General features: G+C 41.2%; 1 protein-coding gene across 4 annotated transcripts in view; it reads right to left on the reverse strand.

Annotated features, from left to right (window-relative positions):
* The window catches only part of UBR3 (ubiquitin protein ligase E3 component n-recognin 3), a 118,255-nt gene that overhangs the window by 67,967 nt on the left and 28,756 nt on the right, over positions 1 to 21,532 (reverse strand). For 2 of the 4 annotated variants that reach the window (XM_048484480.1, XM_048484479.1), the window contains exons 11-23: positions 20,576 to 20,662; positions 19,005 to 19,070; positions 18,814 to 18,903; positions 17,571 to 17,699; positions 17,422 to 17,474; positions 16,357 to 16,490; positions 15,374 to 15,459; positions 11,235 to 11,376; positions 9,239 to 9,335; positions 4,703 to 4,844; positions 3,409 to 3,513; positions 2,652 to 2,825; positions 2,404 to 2,436 (exon numbers count right to left, since the gene is read on the reverse strand). In XM_048484480.1, coding sequence (XP_048340437.1) covers positions 2,404 to 2,436; positions 2,652 to 2,825; positions 3,409 to 3,513; positions 4,703 to 4,844; positions 9,239 to 9,335; positions 11,235 to 11,376; positions 15,374 to 15,459; positions 16,357 to 16,490; positions 17,422 to 17,474; positions 17,571 to 17,699; positions 18,814 to 18,903; positions 19,005 to 19,070; positions 20,576 to 20,662 — 1,338 coding nt within the window. The remainder of the gene's footprint in view (positions 1 to 2,403; positions 2,437 to 2,651; positions 2,826 to 3,408; positions 3,514 to 4,702; positions 4,845 to 9,238; positions 9,336 to 11,234; positions 11,377 to 15,373; positions 15,460 to 16,356; positions 16,491 to 17,421; positions 17,475 to 17,570; positions 17,700 to 18,813; positions 18,904 to 19,004; positions 19,071 to 20,575; positions 20,663 to 21,532) is intronic. The other 2 variants (XM_048484482.1, XM_048484481.1) reach the window with 1 other exon arrangement.

Genomic DNA, 21,532 nt, shown 5'->3' on the forward strand with positions numbered 1-21,532 from the left:
CAGAGAAGCATTTTTCAAAGTAAACCATTAAAAAATTGCATTTCTTATCAATTAAAAAAAACTTTAAATTGATCTGACACAACTCCTATCCAAGAGTGGTGCATATGTAGAAGAAGAAGAGTTGGATTTAAATCCCACCTTTCTCTCCTGTACGGAGACTCAAAGGGGCTTACAAACTCCTTTCCCTTTTCCCCTCACAACAAACACCCTGGGAAGTAGACGGGACTGAGAGAGCTCCAAAGAACTGTGACTAGCCCAAGGTCACCCAGCTGGCATGTGTTAGAGTGCACAAGCTTATCTCGTTTACCAGATAAGCCTCCACAGATCAAGTGGCAGAGCGGGGAATCAAACCCGGTTCTTCAGATTAGAGTGCACCTGCTCTTAACCACTACACCTCCTCTCCTCTACCATACTCCCAATTGATTGGGGAGGGGCTGTGGTTCAGTGGTTGTGCATCTGTTTGCCATATTGCACATCACAGGTTCAGTCACTGCAATCAGTTAAAAAAGACCAACTGATTTGAAAGACCTCTGTCTGAGACTCCGGAACGTCACTGCCCTTTTAAGTAGACAAAACAGACCTTAGTGTACCAACGGTCCGATCCAGTATAAGGCAACTTCATATGTGTTCATGTAAGACTGACCAAATAATATGATCAGAAGCATCACACACAATCTTGCGCTCCCTTGCAGCCCCTCCTGATACTTCCTGTAGGCCTTACACATAACTAAGCATTACATCTGCACTAATGTTGATAGGGTAGTACTATCCAAGGGTTCCTCTGAATTTGAATCTTGGTTGAAAAACCCCTAGTCAGCCATAACTAAGTTTAAAATAATCAGTGTATGGATCTAAACAGTAATTGTGGTTCACACTAGCAGTAGAGTGGTCAATAGAATTAGCACTTTAGAAATCAGGAAGCACTGAGTCCCACGTTCTGTTTGAAACTGTATTAACTATCCAAGCCACTAGAAAGCATTTTTTAAAAAAATATTACTGTGGCAAAAGCGTAATCTTAGGCTTGACTTCTATAAGGGTTTGTTTTTTAAAATCTTGACTCCCCTTTAAAAGGCTGAGAATAAACTTCAATGTGAATGCTTATTTATGCAAATTTCGGACCCAGTACTTTGAGAGCAGCAAAAGAAACTGGCTAGGAGCTTTTTCACAGCTGGAGTGATTCCCCTCACCCCCACCCAACTCTGATTTTCTCACAATGCATAGGCCAAAGGGAGCTACCAAAATGCCGGAGAAAACTTTGTCCATCACAAAGATACACAATCCATGTAATACCTTTCAATCAGAGCCAACCCAAATGACACAAAACATTGTGCAAGCTTTCAAGCACCTCAGAACTCTTCATTAGACTATATAGTCTATATATATAGTAGATGGATGGATGGATGGATGGATGGATGGATGGATGGATGGATGGATGGAAATGGATGAAAAAAGCACTTCCAGGCCAAGATCTTAAGACCGCTGTCTTGTCAGACATTGTTATTAGAGACTGACAGACTCACAGATTGATTGCCTTAGGCGTTAGATTATAACAATTGCATTCTGGGAAGAAGAAGCAAACAATGGAGCACTATGTCACTTAAGAAGGATATAGTCCAGCAAGGTCATAAAGATGCTACAGATTTGTTTTTTCTTCCACTGCAACTCAAAATGCCCCCCCATCCAATCAATTATGTTTCTAATTATAATGCGACCACTGATACAACTGTGCGCTTGATGCTGCAAAGTATAGATTGTTATATCTATATTCCAAGTTCGGTATCTTGACAAATGAGATAACCTCTTAAAGTTGCCTTAAAAAAACTAAAACGTTTGCCTTCCATTCAACTTTTTCCTGTAGCGTAGCCACATTACTAATAAAATATTCAGCAATACATTCGTAAGTTATTATTACAAAATAAGCCACGGTTAGACTGCTCCCCACCAGTCTGCCCAAGAAGGTGGCAACCCTATTATGTATTGGCTATAAATCATTCAAACAAGTTAATTATGTGTTCACAAAGATGAATACACTAACCATTTATCATTTCAAATAACTTCCATCAAGATTGAAGGGTTAAGCTTATTGAGAAAGGGGAAGCTAAAGAGCAGCATTATTAAAATGTTAGAAATAACAGCAACAGAAGTTCACAAACTCACACAGGGAAAGCCAGGATTTATTCCAACAACAGGCCAGCAATTTTTGGACAATGTTATCTCTGGCAGGGGGCACAATGGATTTAGAACCAAAAACATAATACAGTCAAGCTACTTTTATACCCGACCATTAGAAATCTGCAAAGATGTCAGTGTCTCAAGTGAAACTTGAGAAGAACGGCAGAAGAGTTAGGATCAGCACAATAGAAGCTTGGAGTCTATTAGAACACAAAATACACACGAGTCTACCTCTCTCTGAAGTCCTTTAGGCCGCCTCGGATTCTGGTGAGTTGGAGGGAAAAGGAGGGCATTAAAAGATCCTAAGAAACATGGTATTATTTACCAGATGTATACTGAGAGACGAAGATGTCTATCTTTAGCGTAGTTTCATTCAGTACCAGAAAGCTTAATTAGCTTAAAGTGAACATGGCACATTAAAAGGTCTTAAACTGCCAGAATAATCCCACTTCAAGGCTGTAAAACTTTCTTCTGCTTACCTGAGAAGCAGCAAAACCATCAGCGCTTGTACTTGCAGGTGGCTCTCTTTTCACCTCTGGAGCTGTTTCTGGTACTCTTACGCGGACATAGTTAATGAAATGGCGCATGTTTGACACCAAGTTATTCCCTGGGAACCAGCTATCGTGGCACCGTTCTTGTCCTCCCACAGAATCCTGATGAAAAATAAAGTAGGATGTTTTCAGAGCATATGATGAAGCACGCCAGTATGTGGGCTAACTATGCCAGTAAATATCAACTTCCTGACTGATCTTGTCAAATCTTGGAAGCTAAGAAGGGTTACTACTTGGATAGGAGACCACCAAGGAAGTCCTGGGTAGCCATGCAGGAGGAGGAAATGGAAAACCACCTCTGAACATTTCTTGCGTTGAAAACCTTACATGATCTTCATAAGCCAGTTGAGACTTCATAGCAAAAAATAACGTTTTACATGTTCACTTCTACATGTAAAACATTTCATAATGAAAGGAGATATGTTTTAAGGCATGGAATTAATCTTAGTGAGATTGATATGGTTCAGTCCTTACTTACATGCATTCAATGGGTCCTGTTTCTGCTTCTTTTTTAAAAAAAGGAACATCTATGCTAGCTCCTTAACAGAATTATTGCTACAAACCCACTTGCACCCAGCAACAATAAATTAAAAATTGATTTAAAGCAGAACAAATAGCACACATTTTATATTTCATACATAGATGTATGTATTCAGATGTATGCAATAAAAATAACCGCACTTACTTCTTCATCAGGCTCTTGCTCAGATGAGTTCTCTAGCCCCAGTTCGATCAAATACAAAACCATGCAGAGGACGTGTTCTGAAAGGTTTTGATGATCCATTAATATCTAAAAAGAAAATCAAATTTCTCACTATTAAAAACATGAACAAGCAGGACAGCCCTTTGTTTTTCTTGGTAGTCAACATTCACTAACACCTTGGGATTTATAATATTCTGCCCCATAATAGGGAGAAATACAATCACAAGGAATTTTTTCAGTGTGTGACAGTGCAAAATTCAAATAAATAACTTTCCTGTGAAGATCCAGAATGAATTCAAAGTACTACAGAGAACCTATGGGACCTCACAATTCGTAAAAGAGCCTTCATTCAGTGTTCATTTTGAAAAGCTTTCAACAATTTCTGCTCCCACAATTTCCATTTCAGGTTTCACAAGAAAAGCTGGAAAGATTATTTTGTCTGCTTCATTTTTACAACATCTAAGCCAGCGGTTCTCAACCTGTGGGTTGCAACCCCTTTGGGGGTCGAACAACCCTTTCACAGGGGTCGCCTAAGACTCTCTGCATCAGTGTTCTCCATCTGTAAAATGGATAAATGTTAGGGTTGGTGGTCACCACAGCATGAGGAACTGTATTAAAGTGTTGCAGCATTAAGAAGGTTGAGAACGACTGATCTAAGATTTAGTTATGTAATATCCCTCAATAAAGAAGATGAACCTACTGTAAATGTACTAAATTTTGGAATGTTCAGTATCCTAAAGAGAAGATGTTATGGTGTATTTAGGATAGGTTAGTTAATGATATAATTACAGTTAGATACGATAGGATCTGATAGTTAGATAAGGTAGGATTCAATAGATCAGATTAGATAGTAAACTAATGTAAGTTGATATTTATTTTACTACAGTCTCACTATCTCACTGAACTTTGAAAATCGGATAATTATTTATGGATCTCCTATCTCACTGAAATAACTGAGTTATAAGCATTTTCCAAAGGCTGATTACCAGAGAGAGGAAGATCAGGTAAAAAATTTTTGTAGAGGTTGCAATATATAGGATTAAAAAACCCTTATTTCAATTACACTCGCATATAGATTTGGAAATCGAAAAGCTATCATAAATTGCTCCATCTGCTGTTATTCTGCTTTATTCCCTCTCCTTACTATGCAATGTACATGAACACATGTATACGATTTTTTGATAGAATATAAAAAAGTTGCATACACAAGTGTGCTTAACTCTTGTGTATGCAAGGAGAAAATACTGGGAGTGGGGGGAAGAGAGTGCAGCAGTACCTTGTACAGTAGAGTGAACAACACAATGTGCAACGTTTTGCAGTGCAAGAGCCTCAGCAGTCCTTTATAGCTTGGGTGTAAATTAGTTCTCTTCTTGTATGGAGGCCAGGGATTCCCATGAAATTTTCCACTCTGCTTTAAACTGTAAGAAGAGGGCAGGGTGAGGATTTAAATGTTACAGAATAGAGAAGAAGAAGAAGAAGAAGAAGAAGAGCTGGTTTTCATATCCCGCTTTTCTCTGCCTTTAAGGAGTCTCAAAGTGGCTTCCCTTTCCACAACAGATATATCTTGTGAGGTAGGTGGGGCTGCAAAAGTTCCGAGAGAACTGTGATTGGCCCAAGGTCACCCAGCAGACTTCATGTTTAGAAGCAGGGAAACAAACCTGGTTCACCAGAATAGTCGGCTGTTGGAGGAGAGGGGAACCAAACCTGGTTTTCTAGATAAGAGTCTACCTGCTCTTAAAAAGCCATCACACTGGCTCTCCAGAATAATCAAGTCTTAAACAGCTTACAGAGTTGCCCGGGGTCACCTGATGCACCCTTTTAAATGTGTTGGTGTCCAACTCAGGCCCTCCAGGTGTTCATGGACTACGAGTGGTGGGGTTCGCACCACTTCGACAGAACCGGTTGCTAAAATGGTGCTTGTGTACAACCGGTTGTTAAATTATTTGAATCACACCACTGCCATCAGCCCATGCCAGCAGGGCCAATTGGCCATGCTAGCAGAGGCTGCTGGGAATTGTAGTCCGTGAACATCTGGAGGGCCTGAGTTTGACACTTTAAAGCATGGAATGTGCAGCACTAATGACCCACTGCTAAAACATGGCAAAGCTCTTTACCCATTCCTTTCCCATTTCAACACATCCAGGGTGGTGGATGGAGATCACCTGGAATGATAACTGATCTCCAGCCAACAGAAATCAGTTCACCTGAAGAAAAGGACCGCTTTGGAAGACGAACTTCGGCATTATACTCCATTGAAGCCCCTCACCAAACCACACCCCCTCCAGGCTCCCCCCACAAACCTCCAGGTATCCTCCATCCTGAAGCTGACAATCCTAAACACCACCTACGATGAAATATTGACTATCTAACAATACTACTGTGGTCAAAAGTCTGCAAAACAGCTTTGAAAATTAGCTTTAATCTAGCCAAGCTTAATGATGCAAGATGTAACGGAATGCCACGTGAAAAACACAGGGGAAAAAACAGCGAGGAAGAGGAAATGGGGAAACTCTAAGACTTACTGTCCACACTCTTAACCAATATTAGCTAATCAGCAATACTGGGCCATATTCCAAGACTAAGGGGAAGAATTCTCCTTGGACAAGGGAACTAGAAATGCCAGCTGCTTAAACCAATACTCTGCAATAGTTGCCACAGTGAGTGACAGCCAAAGGCATTTCATTCTTAAAGAGCCCTTTAAGTTATAGGTGACAAAAGGACAGCAGAAATAAGGAAGCAAAGAAGCTCAAAAACAAACTGGTTCTTTGTGTTCTAAGCATGTCTTCCCATGAAAATATTGAAAAAAGGCACAGTTCTATTTGGCCACTCTTGTTCGTAATAAGAAATACCAACGCTAGCACACAGCAGCCACTGGCAGAACAATGCAACTCATAACGGAGTGCGATTTTAATAAATGCGATGTGCAAATCAAGTGCAGTCTGACGAATCACATAAAGCGAATAACAAGAAACGCAAGAGTCCAGAAACAGAAATGAGATATCGCTATGCTCCAACAATGTTTGCGATAGGTTCCCAGGTTTATCTGTCATTTTGTGGTCCTATGTCTACTTCTCCAGCATGCCTACATGTACTTGCCTAATATGTTCTAGAAGAAGAAGAGTTGGATTTATATCCCCCATTTCTTTCCTGTAAGGAGACTCAAAGGGGCTTACAAACTCCTTTCCCTTCCCCCTCACAACAAATACCCTGTGAGGTAGGTGGGCCTGGGAGAGCTCAGAAAAGCTGTGACTAGCCCAAGGTCACCCAGCTGGCGCGTGTTGGAGTGCACAAGCTAATCTAGTTCCCTAGATAAGCCTCCACAGCTCAAGCGGCAGAGCGTGGAATCAAACCCGGTTCCTCCAGATTAGAGTACACCTGCTCTTAACCGCTACACTACTGCTTGTCTCACACTAGCACACTATTGGTTTTGTTTTTAACATCAACTCTTGTTTGTGAACAGGGAACAACTTTAAAGTTGAAGTTAGGCAAAGTTCCCCATTTTTGGTACCTTAAGGTTATAAGAATGGGAGGAGGAAGGGAGAGCAGGAAACTGGGGACAGGAGAAAACTCAAAAAGGTCAGCTTTCCATTTGTTCTTGTATGGTCCCCCAGAACACATTATTCATTTCACTAGAAATGAAAAGGTTATGTATTTGTCCAAGATTGCAGGCAATTCATCATTTTGACATGTCGCTTTCAAGACATCGAACTAGTAAAAAACATAAAACTACAAATGTGTATGATTTAAGCCAGTTAAAAGCATTAAAACGCATGTAGGATTTCCTCCTTACACATATCCACTAATCAAGAATAAACAAAGTTTGTCGGTAACACTGTTGATCCAGGGAAAAATTCCAAAAAACATACATCATCCACCACCCTCATTATTAGCACCAACAAAAATATCACATGTGTGCAAGATTCTAAGGTCCTCAGAAGTCTTCATCAGGCTGCACGTTCAGGTCAAAACAAAGTCCAAGAGATGCAAAAACAACTAAAGGATATTCTACTCAGAATAAATACACATAAATATCTGTGTAACAAGGTAGGTGAAAGAGTGGATTTTAGTCTACTCAGAATGAGTAGTTTTTATCCAGGTAAGGGAGTTACTAAAATCCCCTCTTTCACCTACCTTGTTACACAGATATTTATAGATGCACTAGTACATTGAACCCACTTCTACCTGCAGAGTTCACCAAGACCACACCTTTTATTTGATTTCATATGTATATGTTTTAAATTGCTTTTAATGCATTTTAGGAGCTAATTAACCTGGTTACAGTCATACTAAACATTTTTCCCAGTCTAAATTGTAGAAACAGCTGACATAGTTTGCGCTACATGTCGTGTGGACTCCCTATTACTGCTCCGCTTCAGAGGTTTGATGAATGCAGGAAAGACCCTTTCCCAAATAAACAATTTTAACAAATGTATCAACCACCTTTCAAAAAACTTATTTATGACAGACACAACAAGAATGAAAAGAGTATAACACCAGAGTTATTTTTAAAAAATCAGTTCACATCCTAAAAGGAAGTCTGAAACAGAAAGTCTCTATTGGACTTTCTAATGACAGGCTGAGAGCAGCTCAAATGTACTTCAATTGGATGTGTGCCCACAACCGGAGGAGGAGGAGGAGGAGAGGAAGAGGAAGAGGAGTTTGGATTTATACCCCCTTTCTCTCCTGAAGGAGACTCAAAGGAGCTTACAATCTATTTTCCCTCCCCCCCGCCACAACAAACACCGTGAGGTGGGTGGGGCTGAGAGAACTCCTAAGAACTAGCCCAAGGTCACCCAGCTGGCATGACTTGGAGCGCACAAGCTAATCTGGGTCACCAGATAAGCCTCTACCACTCAGGTGGAGGAGTGGGGAATCAAACCCAGTTCTCCAGATTAGAGTGCACTTGCTCTTAATCACTACACCACACCCATTGACTGAACCTCCCAGGACAGGTAAGATCCAAAGTTCTTAACAAATGCAGACTGGGTCATATAGGGGGAAAAGAATTTCCCCAAGATCAGCAAAGTAACTAATGAGAGACATCTATAATTGGTGAGCCTGAAAAATAGTTGGCATAAAATGCATTCTGCCATAAAATGCATTCTGAGGCTATTTTTGAGAGCTAGTATAGTGAGGTGGCTAAAAGAAGGAGCTGTGATCTGTAAGCATAAACTCACTAACTGTCCACTCACTCTTAGCCTCTGCCCCGCACATGCTATAATTATACTGGCTACATTCTAGAGCTGTTAGGCGTATTTCTACTAGACAGTGTATGCAAAGGGTTTTGAGCACTATGTATTTATTTAAATAACTGTATGTCTGCCTTTCTCCCGTAGGCTCAAGGGCAGGTGATGAAAGCACTGTAGAAATGTTAACAGCTGCCAACGGAAATATAAAATAACCTATTTTCTTCTAAGTAGCAGCTATTGTTTCATTTTCAGTATTTCAAAAATGCACCTGCACTAAACATTTGGAAACAGGCAAATGTAGTTGAGGTTGAACATTTAATTAGCCAGTTTATATGTTGAAAAGACAGAAGCAATTTTTAAAAAATTAAAGTCAGTGGATTACACTATTCTTTTATACATAAATTAATCCATAATAAATGCACCCATTTTATGTGGATCTATTTAAAAAAACATATTTATAATACAGACATTCTCTTCCCTTTCTCATTACTTCTAAACAACCTTTCCATAAAGACAGATTACAGTTTCTGAACAGCTAAATATTCTCTGTCAAAGGCATTTCATCAAACGATTATGCAGTGCAGAATTTATTAGATGTTACAGTTCATATATATTTAACTTACAATGCTGTGTATCGGTCCATCGCAGACTGCACATCTCTACGATAAACAGTGCGAAGAATTACCATGACTGGGTCAAATTCCTTATCCCAAACTTCAGCTAGTGTTAAAAACATGAAAGGCATCTATCATAAATATGTAATACATTTCAGAATGTTACCTTTAAAAAAGATTTCAAAATTTGAGAATTTTTGTTAGTCATATGTAGGAAAACCACGTGTGATGGACAGGAGGCTGTCTTGCCCCTGAAGGGAAAATCAAAGACTTGATGAGCCCATAGGAGTGCTGCTCCAGCATCCAATCACCTTCAAGAAGGGGGATGAGGGAGCACAGGAAAAGGGGGAGTTGAGTCATGCCTCAGGGAGAAAGCACTGACAGCTCAGGTCTAGGTCAGGAAAAAGATCAGACAGAGGGAAGGGTCTGTCTGCCTGATAGTATGGAACTGTGTTTTAACTCTCTCTCTGGGAGAGAAGAGAGGGTTCAATTGCTAGGCCAGTCTCCACTGATAAGCAGACCTTGTACAATTTTGACTCTGGGGAAAGGGGAAACTGGTGTGGGTGGAACCCTGTATGTGCTGGTCAACAAAAGTCTGTTTCTGCATGAAAACATGATAGAAAACTGGTTCTTGTGGTTTTTCCGGGCTGTGTGGCCGTAGTTTGGTAGATCTGGTTCCTAACATTTCACCTGCATCTGTGCTTGCATCTTCAGAGGTGTATCACAGAGGGAAGTCTGTTACACACAGTGTCCAATGAGAAGGGAATGTTTTAGTGGGGTATAAATTTTCATGTCCTCGGGTGGGGAACCAATCAGTAAGGCTGATTCCGCATGGGCCAAGAACAGTGGTGTGAAAACGGTGTGAAAACAGTATAAACCCTTTTACACCATTTTAAACCCTTTTACACCGTTCTCACACTTTCACTCCGCTGTTTTTGGCCCATGCGGAATGAGCCTAAGTGTTTGGGTGGAACTTGCTATGCAAAGGTGTGGTTGATAGTATAGTATTGCAGGTGGGGGTTTTCAGTCCAGTCACAGTGATGTGAATCACTCCCTGGGACATGGACAATATATACCCCAAATATTCCCTTCTTTCTGGACACAGCGTGTAACAGACTTCCCTCTGTGATACTTCTCTGAAGATGCCAGCCACAGATGCAGGCAAAATGTTAGTAACAACATTCACCAGACCACGGCCACACAGCCCGGAAAACCCATCAGAACCAGTTGAATCCGGCCGTGAAAGCCTTCGACAATACATGATAGAAAAGTTCTGAAGTCATAACCAGCTTAATTTTTTCTGCCTCTGCCAAGTTTCTACTTTGTCTGCCTGGAGACCTGTGCTGCTGGTTTTTTCCTTCAAAACCCAACCTGGAAATAAATATATTCTCTTAGTTGTTTATCTGTTAATTCAGCCTCAGTGATCTCAGTAATTTTCTTGGGCAACACAAAACATTGCAGCGAGCTCAAAGCCCACCTACACTCGCTGTCTGTAGAACACCTGGAAGCTGAGGGAAGGTTTATAGTTCAAAACAAACTTAGATCTCCAAAATCTTAGGAGGCTCTGTGCATCCCCTCAGTGGGGGAAAAAGGCTTGTCAAACCATGTTATTCCTTTATTTTATTTTTTTGGCTTATATATTTTTATCACTGTAACTATTCTTTTAAAGACATAGTTGAAAGTCAGAAATATCATTTTAAACATTCATTTTAATATTTTCGGGAATTTTGAAAATAGGATGTTTCTGGCGATACTATGCAGAGTTGCTCCAGTCTAAGCCCATTGAAATGAACCGTCTTCATACGACTGAATTGTTTGTGTTATTTATTTAAATATATGCTGAGAAACAAGGGAAGGACAAGAATCCTCAATAAGAAGCAAATGTTTTAAAAGCTCAGAACTGCAGTAATTTTAAACCAACTACAAACGCTTTTACACCAGATGGCTGACAAAACAGACACATACATTCTACATGCATGCTATCACATTTAGAAGCTTTACGTACCTTTAGGTGTATACATTCCTTGCTGCATAGAGCCCCCAGGCTCAAATATAGGAGCTTTGAAATCTGCCACAGCTGACAACATTGATTCGAAGCTTAAACTTCCAGGAACGATGCCACTTTTAGGATTAGGGTTTTCTGGAATGTGACCCCAGGTTAAGGTAAGTAGTGTCGCCAGAATCTTTGAGACAGTGAGGTCCATCTATACCTATTCTAACCCACTTGAAATAGTGCCCTGTATCCAAGCTTCTGTGGACCCCCCCCCCCCCACTATAGTCGACTGAGACACATTCCCCATCCCAATTTTGTTCCTGGGGGTCAGCCGGCCCTTAGGAACAGTCTGTGGCAAAATGGGAAGACAAAAAAGTGGGAAGAGGAAACTGGCAGAAATTGCCACCATCCCATCTGAAGATTACATCTTCTGAACAGAGTGACTGGATACATGCCAGTAACCTTCCCTTTTCATGTTTGCTTGTGGACTGAAATCAGTGCTTTATTTCACCACAAGAGGTCTGTCTCTGACAATGAATCCCATTCAAAACAATATTGCCAGAGTTAATATAGAATTTTTATCTTCTGGATGGCATTTCATTCCTACAGAATTTGTATTTTTCTTCTTACATATACAGTTTAGAAAACTGAGAAAATACCTATTTATGCTTAATCATACATTTACCTGTAAAGTGCTGATACAGTGGAAGAGAAAAAAAATGCAAAATAAACAAGAACATAACTGTATAAATCTAACATTTAGTGGCATTAAATCCATTCTAATCTGCACAAATTTTAAAGCAAAGAAACCAGACAGACTATGGCTACCCATAGCCCTTACCTACATTAGTTTTAAAATTTCATCATGTTGTTTTGTTCAGAGGAACAAAAACCCCTTGACATATTGAAGAGTGAATCATCGGAAACATAATACCAGACTGCACCCTTGTGGGCGTAGATATACACTGCAGCTTCTAAACAAGTTTACAACACATATACATAAATTATCAACAAACACAAGATTGTTCCCGCCATATATGTTTGCTCCCTAAAGTGGCAAGATTCAAAGCAGGTCAGTATGGATCAATGTAAAAAACCAACACAGTTTCATGCCCAATTCTCTCTTCAACTAAAAATTCTTAGCAACAGAAATTCTTTCTATTCAGACTACCCAAATAAAATGGAGAATTCTACTATCTAGAATTACCTCCATGATAACTCTGTTTGCTCTACTCTTGTTCCTGCTGTTCAACCAGGTTCTAATCCACAAAGGGGCCCATCATTATATTCTATGACTGATAAGATTACTCTGGACCTGCTGTTGAGAAATCTGCCAAAGTTTTTCTGCAAGTCTAAATAAGGGCCCTTCCGCACATGCAGAATAATGCATTTTCAATCCACTTTCACAATTGTTTGAAAGTAGATTTTGCTATTCCACACAGTAAAATCCAGCAAAGTGGATTGAAAGTGCATGTGCGGAAGGGGCCTAACTTACAATCATCAAATCAAGATGTTTGTTAACATTCTCAAAGAACTCCAAAAGATTGAAGTCAGGGCAGATGCCAGGCTGATCTGCTAGAGCTTGATTCTCTAATATGCTTCATAATTCAATCTTTAATAATAGTTTCCTCCAGTTTACTGGGAACGGGTCAAGATATCCATGGATTTTCTTGTATTGTCTCTAGATTCCTCTTTAAAAATTGGTACTACATTTGCAACTTTACAATCTTCTGAAAAAGAAGTAGATTTCAGCAACAAGTTGGATGTTTTGTGGGGAGATCAACAATGTCAACATTTGAGTGAAGAAGTGGTTTAGAGCGGCGGATTCTAATCTGGAGAACTAGGTTTAATTCCCCACTCCTCCATATGAAACTTGGGGAGTCACAATTCGCTCAGAACTCTCTTCACCCGTGAGGAGATAGCAATGGCAAACTACCTCCAAAAGACTCTTGTCTTGAAAATACTATTGGGCCACCAAAAGTCAGCTACCACCTCAACCACTAAAAATCTTCAGGTGCATGTGATTCAAATGAGTAAGCTGCTTAGTTTTTAGTTTGTTCACCAACTCTTTGAAGCCCAACTCTCCTCACCTTTATTTGACAATAGTTTTTATTTTAAACATTCATAATTCTTCCAACACCCTTCCTAAAAACAGCAGCACCCGTGTGGGTCCAAGTTTTCTGTAGAGAAATGTTTCTCTGTCTTCCTTCAACTATTCTTTCACCCCATTTTGTCGTCTCCACAACATCTAAGGCCAATTTCTGCTTCTGAAGTACTTAAACAAATTCTTAGTTTTGTCTTAACACTTTTAGCAATATGCTTCTCATTTTCTTTTTGCCCGCTCTATCAGCAACTTACATTTGTTTTCCCACAGCCTGTACTCTTTTCTTGTTTATCTGGAAAAGACTTCTACTTTTTGAAGGAAGATTTCTTGTCTTCATAGATTCCTCAACTTTGCTCAATACCCATGTTCGTGTTTTCTTCAACTAGGTGGTACCCTTCCTTATATGAAGTATTCCATCTGAGCAGCTATTGTTGTGGATTTAAATAATTTCCAGCATCCTGAAGGAATCTGACTATCTAGTTCTGTTTTCACTTACTTCAACATTTTCTTAAGAAGTTTCCCCTTCTGAAATTAAGTGTGATTTTGGGGCAATCTTCCATTCATGCGAATAAATCACGAGTCCATTGGTACCCGGGTAGCCCCATCCACGCTGGAGGCGGTGGGCCACAGTGTCAATGCGACACCACCCCGCCGCGTGGGGAAGCTTACAAAGTGCAACAGTGTCCCTGCCACCAAGAAGCCTCAATGGCCCGCAGTGGCCTCGCACCAGCCCAAAGGCCAGCTTAAGTCCGTACTATGGCTTGCTGGCATAATGCTAGCAAAGGTTGGGAGGGAGCCAACTAATGTTGGCTTCTCCCCCAGCCCGCTTCCGCTACAGTGGTGGCAGCGGGGCCACTGGGATAATGGTACCGTGTTCAGCACCATATTCCAGCGCCGGAGGGTGGAGAGTGACAGCTGCCTCATGCTGGCAGAGTAAGTGCCAGTATGGCCGGTGTGTCGCTCCCTTCAGATGGGGGTTCTTTGACTAACAAAATTTACTCCAGAATATACTTTCACTGGGTCAGAGCTCACTTCAGATGCAAAGAACATACAAAACAGAAATTAATAGCACTGTCATCCCTATTCCCAGTCAGTGTAGCAACACTAACATCTCACAACACATCCTGAGCACCTGACACCTGTCCGGCTCCATGCCCAACTACTCCAAGGCACAATCACTTCCTGTAGGTAGAGGTATCAGGATGGAGCCTGACATCAGTGACTGGGGCTTCGGTGCAAGGACTCACACCTGCCTGTGGGGAGGGGGGGAAGTGTCTTCACCTCTCATAAGTTAATAGACCTGTTTTGTTCTTTGGTTTTCCTTTGATGCTTGCAACTGTAGCTAAACTAGAAGCAACCCTGGCCCCTTCTCAGTAGGGGGAGGCAGCAGGTGGCTGGATGATATCACTGTGCTATCCTTGAGATGTTCGACTCCCAAACATCTTTCTTTCCGTTGTGCTGTTCTCACATTCCATGGGAAACAGGGAGGGGATTTTATGGTGGGAATCCTAAGAGGATAAATGTAACTCACTTCCATAGCCCAGCAGAACTGGCTTTGCGAAAGCCAGGTACTAGCTGGGTCCAATAAAGACTTTTGAGCAAGCATCAAGAGTCCACTTATTGACTTGAGGCTTCAGACCTGACAAGAGCTTTTGATTCTTTGCCCAACCATAGTGAAAGCAGTCGAGGACATCCATTATGACTTCTTGTCTGGTTGACTTTCTTATTTCTTTCTGCTTCAAGATGCTTTCTGTTTCAAGATCATCCTCAGGAATTTGGTCAAGTCTGCAACAGAGGGTGCCCAAATATTAATGTACCTTTCAAGTCTTGTATTTCCATCCAGGAGAGATTCTGCCTCTTAAGATTTCCAGTCTACAAGGCTTTCTAACACATAACCTTTACCCTAGGCAAGCAAGTCACCAGGTGGAATTCATTGCTCTACGCTGGCAAGGAAAAAACTCTCTCTTACAAGAACCCGTGTAAAGAAAGACTCCCTTATTCTTTAATACATTTTATACCAAAACAATTTAGGAGAGTCAAAGGATATGAGGTCTAGTAGTGAACTGTGCGTCCTGTCATTCATACACAGCTGAGCAACCATCTCCGCTCTCAGGATCTCATCATCAGTCATTCCTAGATGGGTAAGTGACAGTGAAATTAACATAACTTTCACATAGCAGGACAGAAGGTAGAGCCATTTTAACTCAAATTTAGACATCATTCAGACATTCCAACAAACCTCAGTTTGTTCTTGTGCAACCCCCCCTACCCCAACTCAAATCCAACTCTTATAGTACACCACTGAAGCCTTCCTGGTTTCAGAATCCTTTAGAGCATAGGTGTCAAACTCAGGCCCTCCAGATGTTCGTAGACTACAATTCCCAGCAGCCCCTGCTGCATGGCCAACTGGCCCTGCTGGCATGGGCTGATGGGAATCGTAGTCCATGAATACCTGGAGGTCCTGAGTTTGACACCTATGCTTTGGAGCTAAAGGATTCCCAGTGAGTGACATCCAAACGCAGGATCCTGTACAAAATGAAGGCTTGGATCCTGTGAAGCATTTCTATGGACATGACTTTCTTGACTTCCCCTTCCTGCTGCAGTCCAAAATGCCACGCCCACTCCCCCATGCTGTTCCCAGTGGTTCTCCCCTAAGACACAATATAGTTCCAGATGACAAATAACAGCTCAAAATGCATCACCACATCCCTGCCACGGTGACATGCTACTCACTAATAATTACTGAATTATTACTGAAGATGCACTAAGAAAGGTAGATTGTTTAAGCCCAATATTGAACTAAGAACTATTTAACTACACAACTAAGAACGTGTACTTCATTATGAAAAAAGGCCAAGATTCTGGGAAACAAGGAAAGCATATTCACTGCTAGTAAATAGTGTTAGGCACAAGCTGTATCCATCGTCTACCCTCTGAAATCGTGCCTCTAGCATTCAAGATTTACTATATAACAGCATATACATTGTTAAAATATACACACACACACGGAGCAAAGACCATCAGTCTTACCTAAGTGTAAACGTAGACTTAACAGAATGACAAGAAATGTTAGTGCCCCTTCTAACATTGATCTCTCGTGCTCTGCGTCTAGCACTGTATTCTGATGTTGAGAAGCCATTGTTAGGAGATCAACCACCTTGAACCTACAGCAGAAAATTCCAAGTTTAGAGAATTTATTAACATTGTCAAACTGAAACATCTATATTGATTAAACGTCTTTTCTCCCGTCCTTTTGCAAAAATCACCAAGAGTTGCCCCTGCAGGAATTGACCAGGATGACACTTCCTAGCTTTAGCAATGCAACAGCATAATGTGCGTTCTATGGGCCATATAAATCATAAAGGATTTGGCTTGCTAAACAGTGCAGGATTTGGCTGTTTAAAAAAGAAGCCAGAATTCCAGTTTGACCTTGTGAACAGCCTTTTAGAGCTGATCACTCAGACAACTCTGTGCCTGTGCTGATGATTTTCTTTCGAGTAGCTCTTTCTTTTGAGTAACTTTTATCCACGCCTTCAGACTGACATAGGGGAAACACGGTGATAAGGCACTTCTGGTGGTCTCTTTCTTTGAACTGAAACAGAGAGAGCAAGTACATCCCTCTACATCCCTCTCTCAATGGCATAACACTGAGGAGAAAGAGACACCCAAGGAGACTCAGGAGAACTGCAAATATGCATGCCTGCTTTTCCAATCAGTGTTAAACATAAGTCCCAATTCTAATCATCCTTGAACGCACAGGAAGCTCCCATATACTGAGTCTGACCATTGATCCATCAAAGTCAGTATTGTCCATTCAGCCTAGAAGCAGCTCTTCAGGGTCTCAGACAGAGGCCTTACATCAGAGGTGTACCACCCAGGGGGACATATGGGGTCAAATGTCCCCAGGGCGCAGCCATTTAGTCACATGGAAAATCACCCCCCACACCCTTCCTCCTTCCCCTCCCCGAATTTCTGAATTGGGGCATGTTCTATAACAGTGGTGGCGAACCTTTGGCACTCCAGATGTTATGGACTACAATTCCCATCAGCCCCTGCCAGCATGTGTATTTTAAAAATATTTATATAATACCTTACCTTTCAAAAACCGAGGAAATAAAATAATCTGGGTCAAGTCTAGAAGCACAAACCTGTGTTTCATTAAAACAAAAAAAAAGTACATATGCATTAGTTATCACTCTTCAGCTCTCTAACAACGGACGTAGCAAGTGAAAGCACTGACCTACCTGTAACAGGTAAATGTCGGGATCAATCATAGAGTTACAGAAGTGAGACTGCACGTAAGTCATGGCTTGTCCTTTAATCTGCAGGCCATTCCTTACCCACATATTACTATGGATTTCAGAGAGGCTGGCCTACCAGGGAAAAAAAAAAGATAAAAGCAAAATAATCATCAAGTGTTCCTCAGCCCCTTCTGAGGATTATAAACAAAACACTGATCAATCACTTAGACATGTCATTCCCCCCGGCCCAGTTTTAAAACAAAGCGAAAAAAGGTGAGAACCAATTTTAGGGTTAGATCCCGGTAGGTTTATCACTCAATCTCATCCAGTTCCGCCCCTCATTATAGCCTCATTCCCACATGGCTTTAATCCAGGTGGTCTCATGATCACAGACATAGACTCCTGGGCGGTTAAAGGGGATTTGCTCCTCCCTTTTTGACCAGCAGAAAAACTGGCTGGATCCAAGCATTTATACGCTGGGATTTGGAGGAGGGCGGCAGCAAAGTATTTTAGTTGCTATATTAAATTTTTGAACCATTGCTAAAACCCTAGATGGGAACAACCATGTTACCTTTGCTCTCTACAGTCGCACCAGTAATTTGAAAATGATGAATTTCAAAAAGCATGCCTGAAGGTTGAATTCTTAGTGCAAACACTGAGCAGCTATTATATGGGATCCTGATGCCTTTCTGCAAGGTTGCATTTCTGTCGCTTACTTTTTCAGACTCGTGCTCCAAGAGACAGGTCACTTACACAAGGGCTGTTTGGATACCATGGGGAAGGTGGTGTCTTCTTGCATCCCTACAGCATCATGGTACTTTTGTGCGCTATCAGAGTTTTCCCCATCTTTCCTGCAGTCTTTACCCAACCTGCATTGCTGTGATGCTTTCCAGACAGTGTCAGAGTTTGAGTAACATCCATGTGAACTGGAAAGTCCAGATCTTCCCACAACGCGCACCATTTCCCCTGACAGAGTACCCTACAGCAACCCACCCACCCACCCCAAATTTAGCATGCACTAAATTTGCAACAACAAACGGTGACTCATGCATTTCCATTGCTTGCCAGTATTGGCCTCGGTTTTCATTGGTTTCAGATTTCGCCGAGGTTTCCCAGACTGATTATCGACGAAAACCGAGGTTCCGCTGTATCTCTTCAGTGAAAGAGGCTGGAGACTTTTTTTTAAGGACGAAAGCTGAGAAAGATGAGAACACAATACCCACCCATTCAATCACTGTTAACTTGCCTGAATTTGAAGTGGATGAACCATAAGCTTCATCAGCATTTCCTGATCTGGGAGAAGGGAATCTAGATCTACTTCTTGACATTTAACAGCCTACAAACAAAAATGAGAAATTATTTTACCAAAACGTAAGAACATATAAACCTACACAACGAACATTGAATTTCCCCACAGAAAAAAAAACATCCACTTACCTTACTCAGAAACATAGCGTAGTAACGATGCAGTGGAAGATGAAAAGTGACCTGATTCGGAGTAGGCTGCAATGGGGTGAGATTTAGAGTTAAAGATCGTTTTCCTGTCTAACAGAATACACAATTCCATTTGTGCACTATCAAGCTAATTCCTATTTCTCCTCTTCCAGGCTTCAGAAATGACTGTTAAGGACATGCAATTGCCTAGTTTGCACTGACAGAGAACTCATTCTAATAAAGGATTATGATAGAGGGAGGAGCCACGCAATCCCCATCCTTTGAAAGAAGAACAGGGTTGGTGCAGTGGTCAGGGTGATTGGCCACAACTGAAGAGACTGTACTTTAATTCCTCCTTCAGCTATGAAGCTCACTGAGTAACACTGGGCCAGACACTGTCTGCCTAACCCACCTCAGAGCAGAATTGTATTTGCTACTCTGTGAACTCATTGGAGGAAGGGTTGAGAGAAAACGGTGGCTAGATAGTGGGTCAGCATAAAACTCTCCCCACCATCACCAAACAAAGGCCCTTTCCACATAATTCATTTAAAACATTTTGAAACAGGAAATAAAATGTTTCCTCCCCAGTCTCAAAACATTTTAATTGAATCCCCTTTATAAAGGGATTCTCTGGTTGAAACATTTTCAAAACATCTTCAGTTGCTGTACGATCTACTAACTACATTTCCCATGCTTCTCTGTTTCCCTGAACATTTTCCTCGGTACCATTTTCTGAGCTCGCTCAGTTCTCCCCTTGCCTGCAGCATTTCTCTGTTTGTTCTTTTATGGGGGGGTGGGGGGCGCAATCTGCAAAGCATTGAGTATACGAGGAGTATAGAATGTAGCATGGGGCCATGAAGCATTGATTCAACACAGAACTAAAAAAAAAGGAGGGTCACAAAATGGCAGCCAGGAATGGTTTTAAGGGGTGTGCGCAGACATAAATGGCTGCAAAGGTCGGAGGGGTGTGTGTGTGTGTGAAAATGTCGTACAAGTGTTTCAGAAGATCTGTGCAGAAGGGGCCAAGCATATATACCTCCCATTTATCTACAATGAACAGAATTCTGAAAATCACACAGCATTAAAAAAAGTATTCCTTCCCCCATTATGAAGAATTTTTACAAGTTAACATGAGGGCAGAATTCCAAGGAACATTTCCAAAAATGTTGCCACTAGGGTAAAACATGTTTTTCCCATGTGCTGTCTTTGAGAGCTAGTGTGGCACAGGGGTTAAGAGTGGTGAACTAATATCTGAGAGATTTGGCCTTGACACCCACTCCCCCACCCCCGTCTGCCATGGAAGCTTGAGGGGTCAGTCACAATCTTTTAGCCCAACCTACCTCACAGGATTGTTGTGAAGATAAAATGGAGAAAAGGAGAACAACATAAGCCACTTTGGATCCGCATAAGGGGAAAAGGCTAGGTATGAATGAATGCAGTTGTCAGTATTTCTAAGCTGCTGACAAATGTGGCTAAATGAGACAGTATGTCATTTTAAGTGTGATGGTGCTGAGAAGACAGTCTGAATTTAACTGTGGTGGTTACCTCCACAATACCACGTTAAATACACTCACTTCATCCACAAAGTTGATGGCATCAAACCAGTCTTGAAGGGCTTCTAGGCAGTACTTGACAACATTTTGCGTATATTCCTGTGTCTCCTGAAATTGGATATAAATATTGAACAAACTGGGGAAAAATGAAATCTCTCCACAGCTAAGAGATATAAACTGATCTGATTCAGAAGTCGGAGCTTCACATAATTCTTTTGCAAGAATACAGTCTGGGACAAAGACAAACTCATTAAACTTATAAATTGATCACACCAGAGAGCGGAAGTATTGCCCCTCTTAAGGCTTTCTGATGAGATCAGCAGGCTTCACAAGCAGAGGAACAAAATATATTCCTACCAAAGGACAGCCTGCCAGTTTGATATTCCTAGCCTAGAAGAACCTGCAGCCACTGACTTATGTGGTGCCCTCAGTCTTTTACACTTTACCCTAGCTCTTCCCCTGACCCTCACACTACATAGGAAGAAGAGGACATTTGGAGATTCTGTTTATCTAAATATAGGATTACATACCCAGTCCACATAAGGCAGAACCTCAAATAAATGTGAAATCTTATTTTGCTCATGACTTTCTCAATGGGTGGCAGTTGTGTACTTTTTCGTCAAGGCAACCGAAACATCACAACACAGCAAGGAAGCTTTCAAATTCCGTACTTTTTATCAGGCTGGATATTTACTTTGTGGGGGGGAGAGGGGGGGAGGCAGAAAAATGAGCCTTCTGCTCAAAATAATCAGGAAAAGAAGCAAAACAGCCATGGGCCTGTTCAAAGCTCAGCTTAAATACCATAACTGAAGGTAAAACACCCCTCTTATGGATAAGCAATTTTATGTTTCCCCATATTAAAGTATAAAGGAGCCAAACCTTCTGATAAACTATTTCAAAAAGTTGCCTAACCAAAACAAACCGATATTTTTTTCTAGTGTTATACTAATAATTTTAGCAATTTTGAATATGCTTTCA

The sequence above is a fragment of the Sphaerodactylus townsendi genome, linkage group LG02 (assembly GCF_021028975.2).
Source record: "Sphaerodactylus townsendi isolate TG3544 linkage group LG02, MPM_Stown_v2.3, whole genome shotgun sequence".
NCBI classification, from domain to species: domain Eukaryota; kingdom Metazoa; phylum Chordata; class Lepidosauria; order Squamata; family Sphaerodactylidae; genus Sphaerodactylus; species Sphaerodactylus townsendi.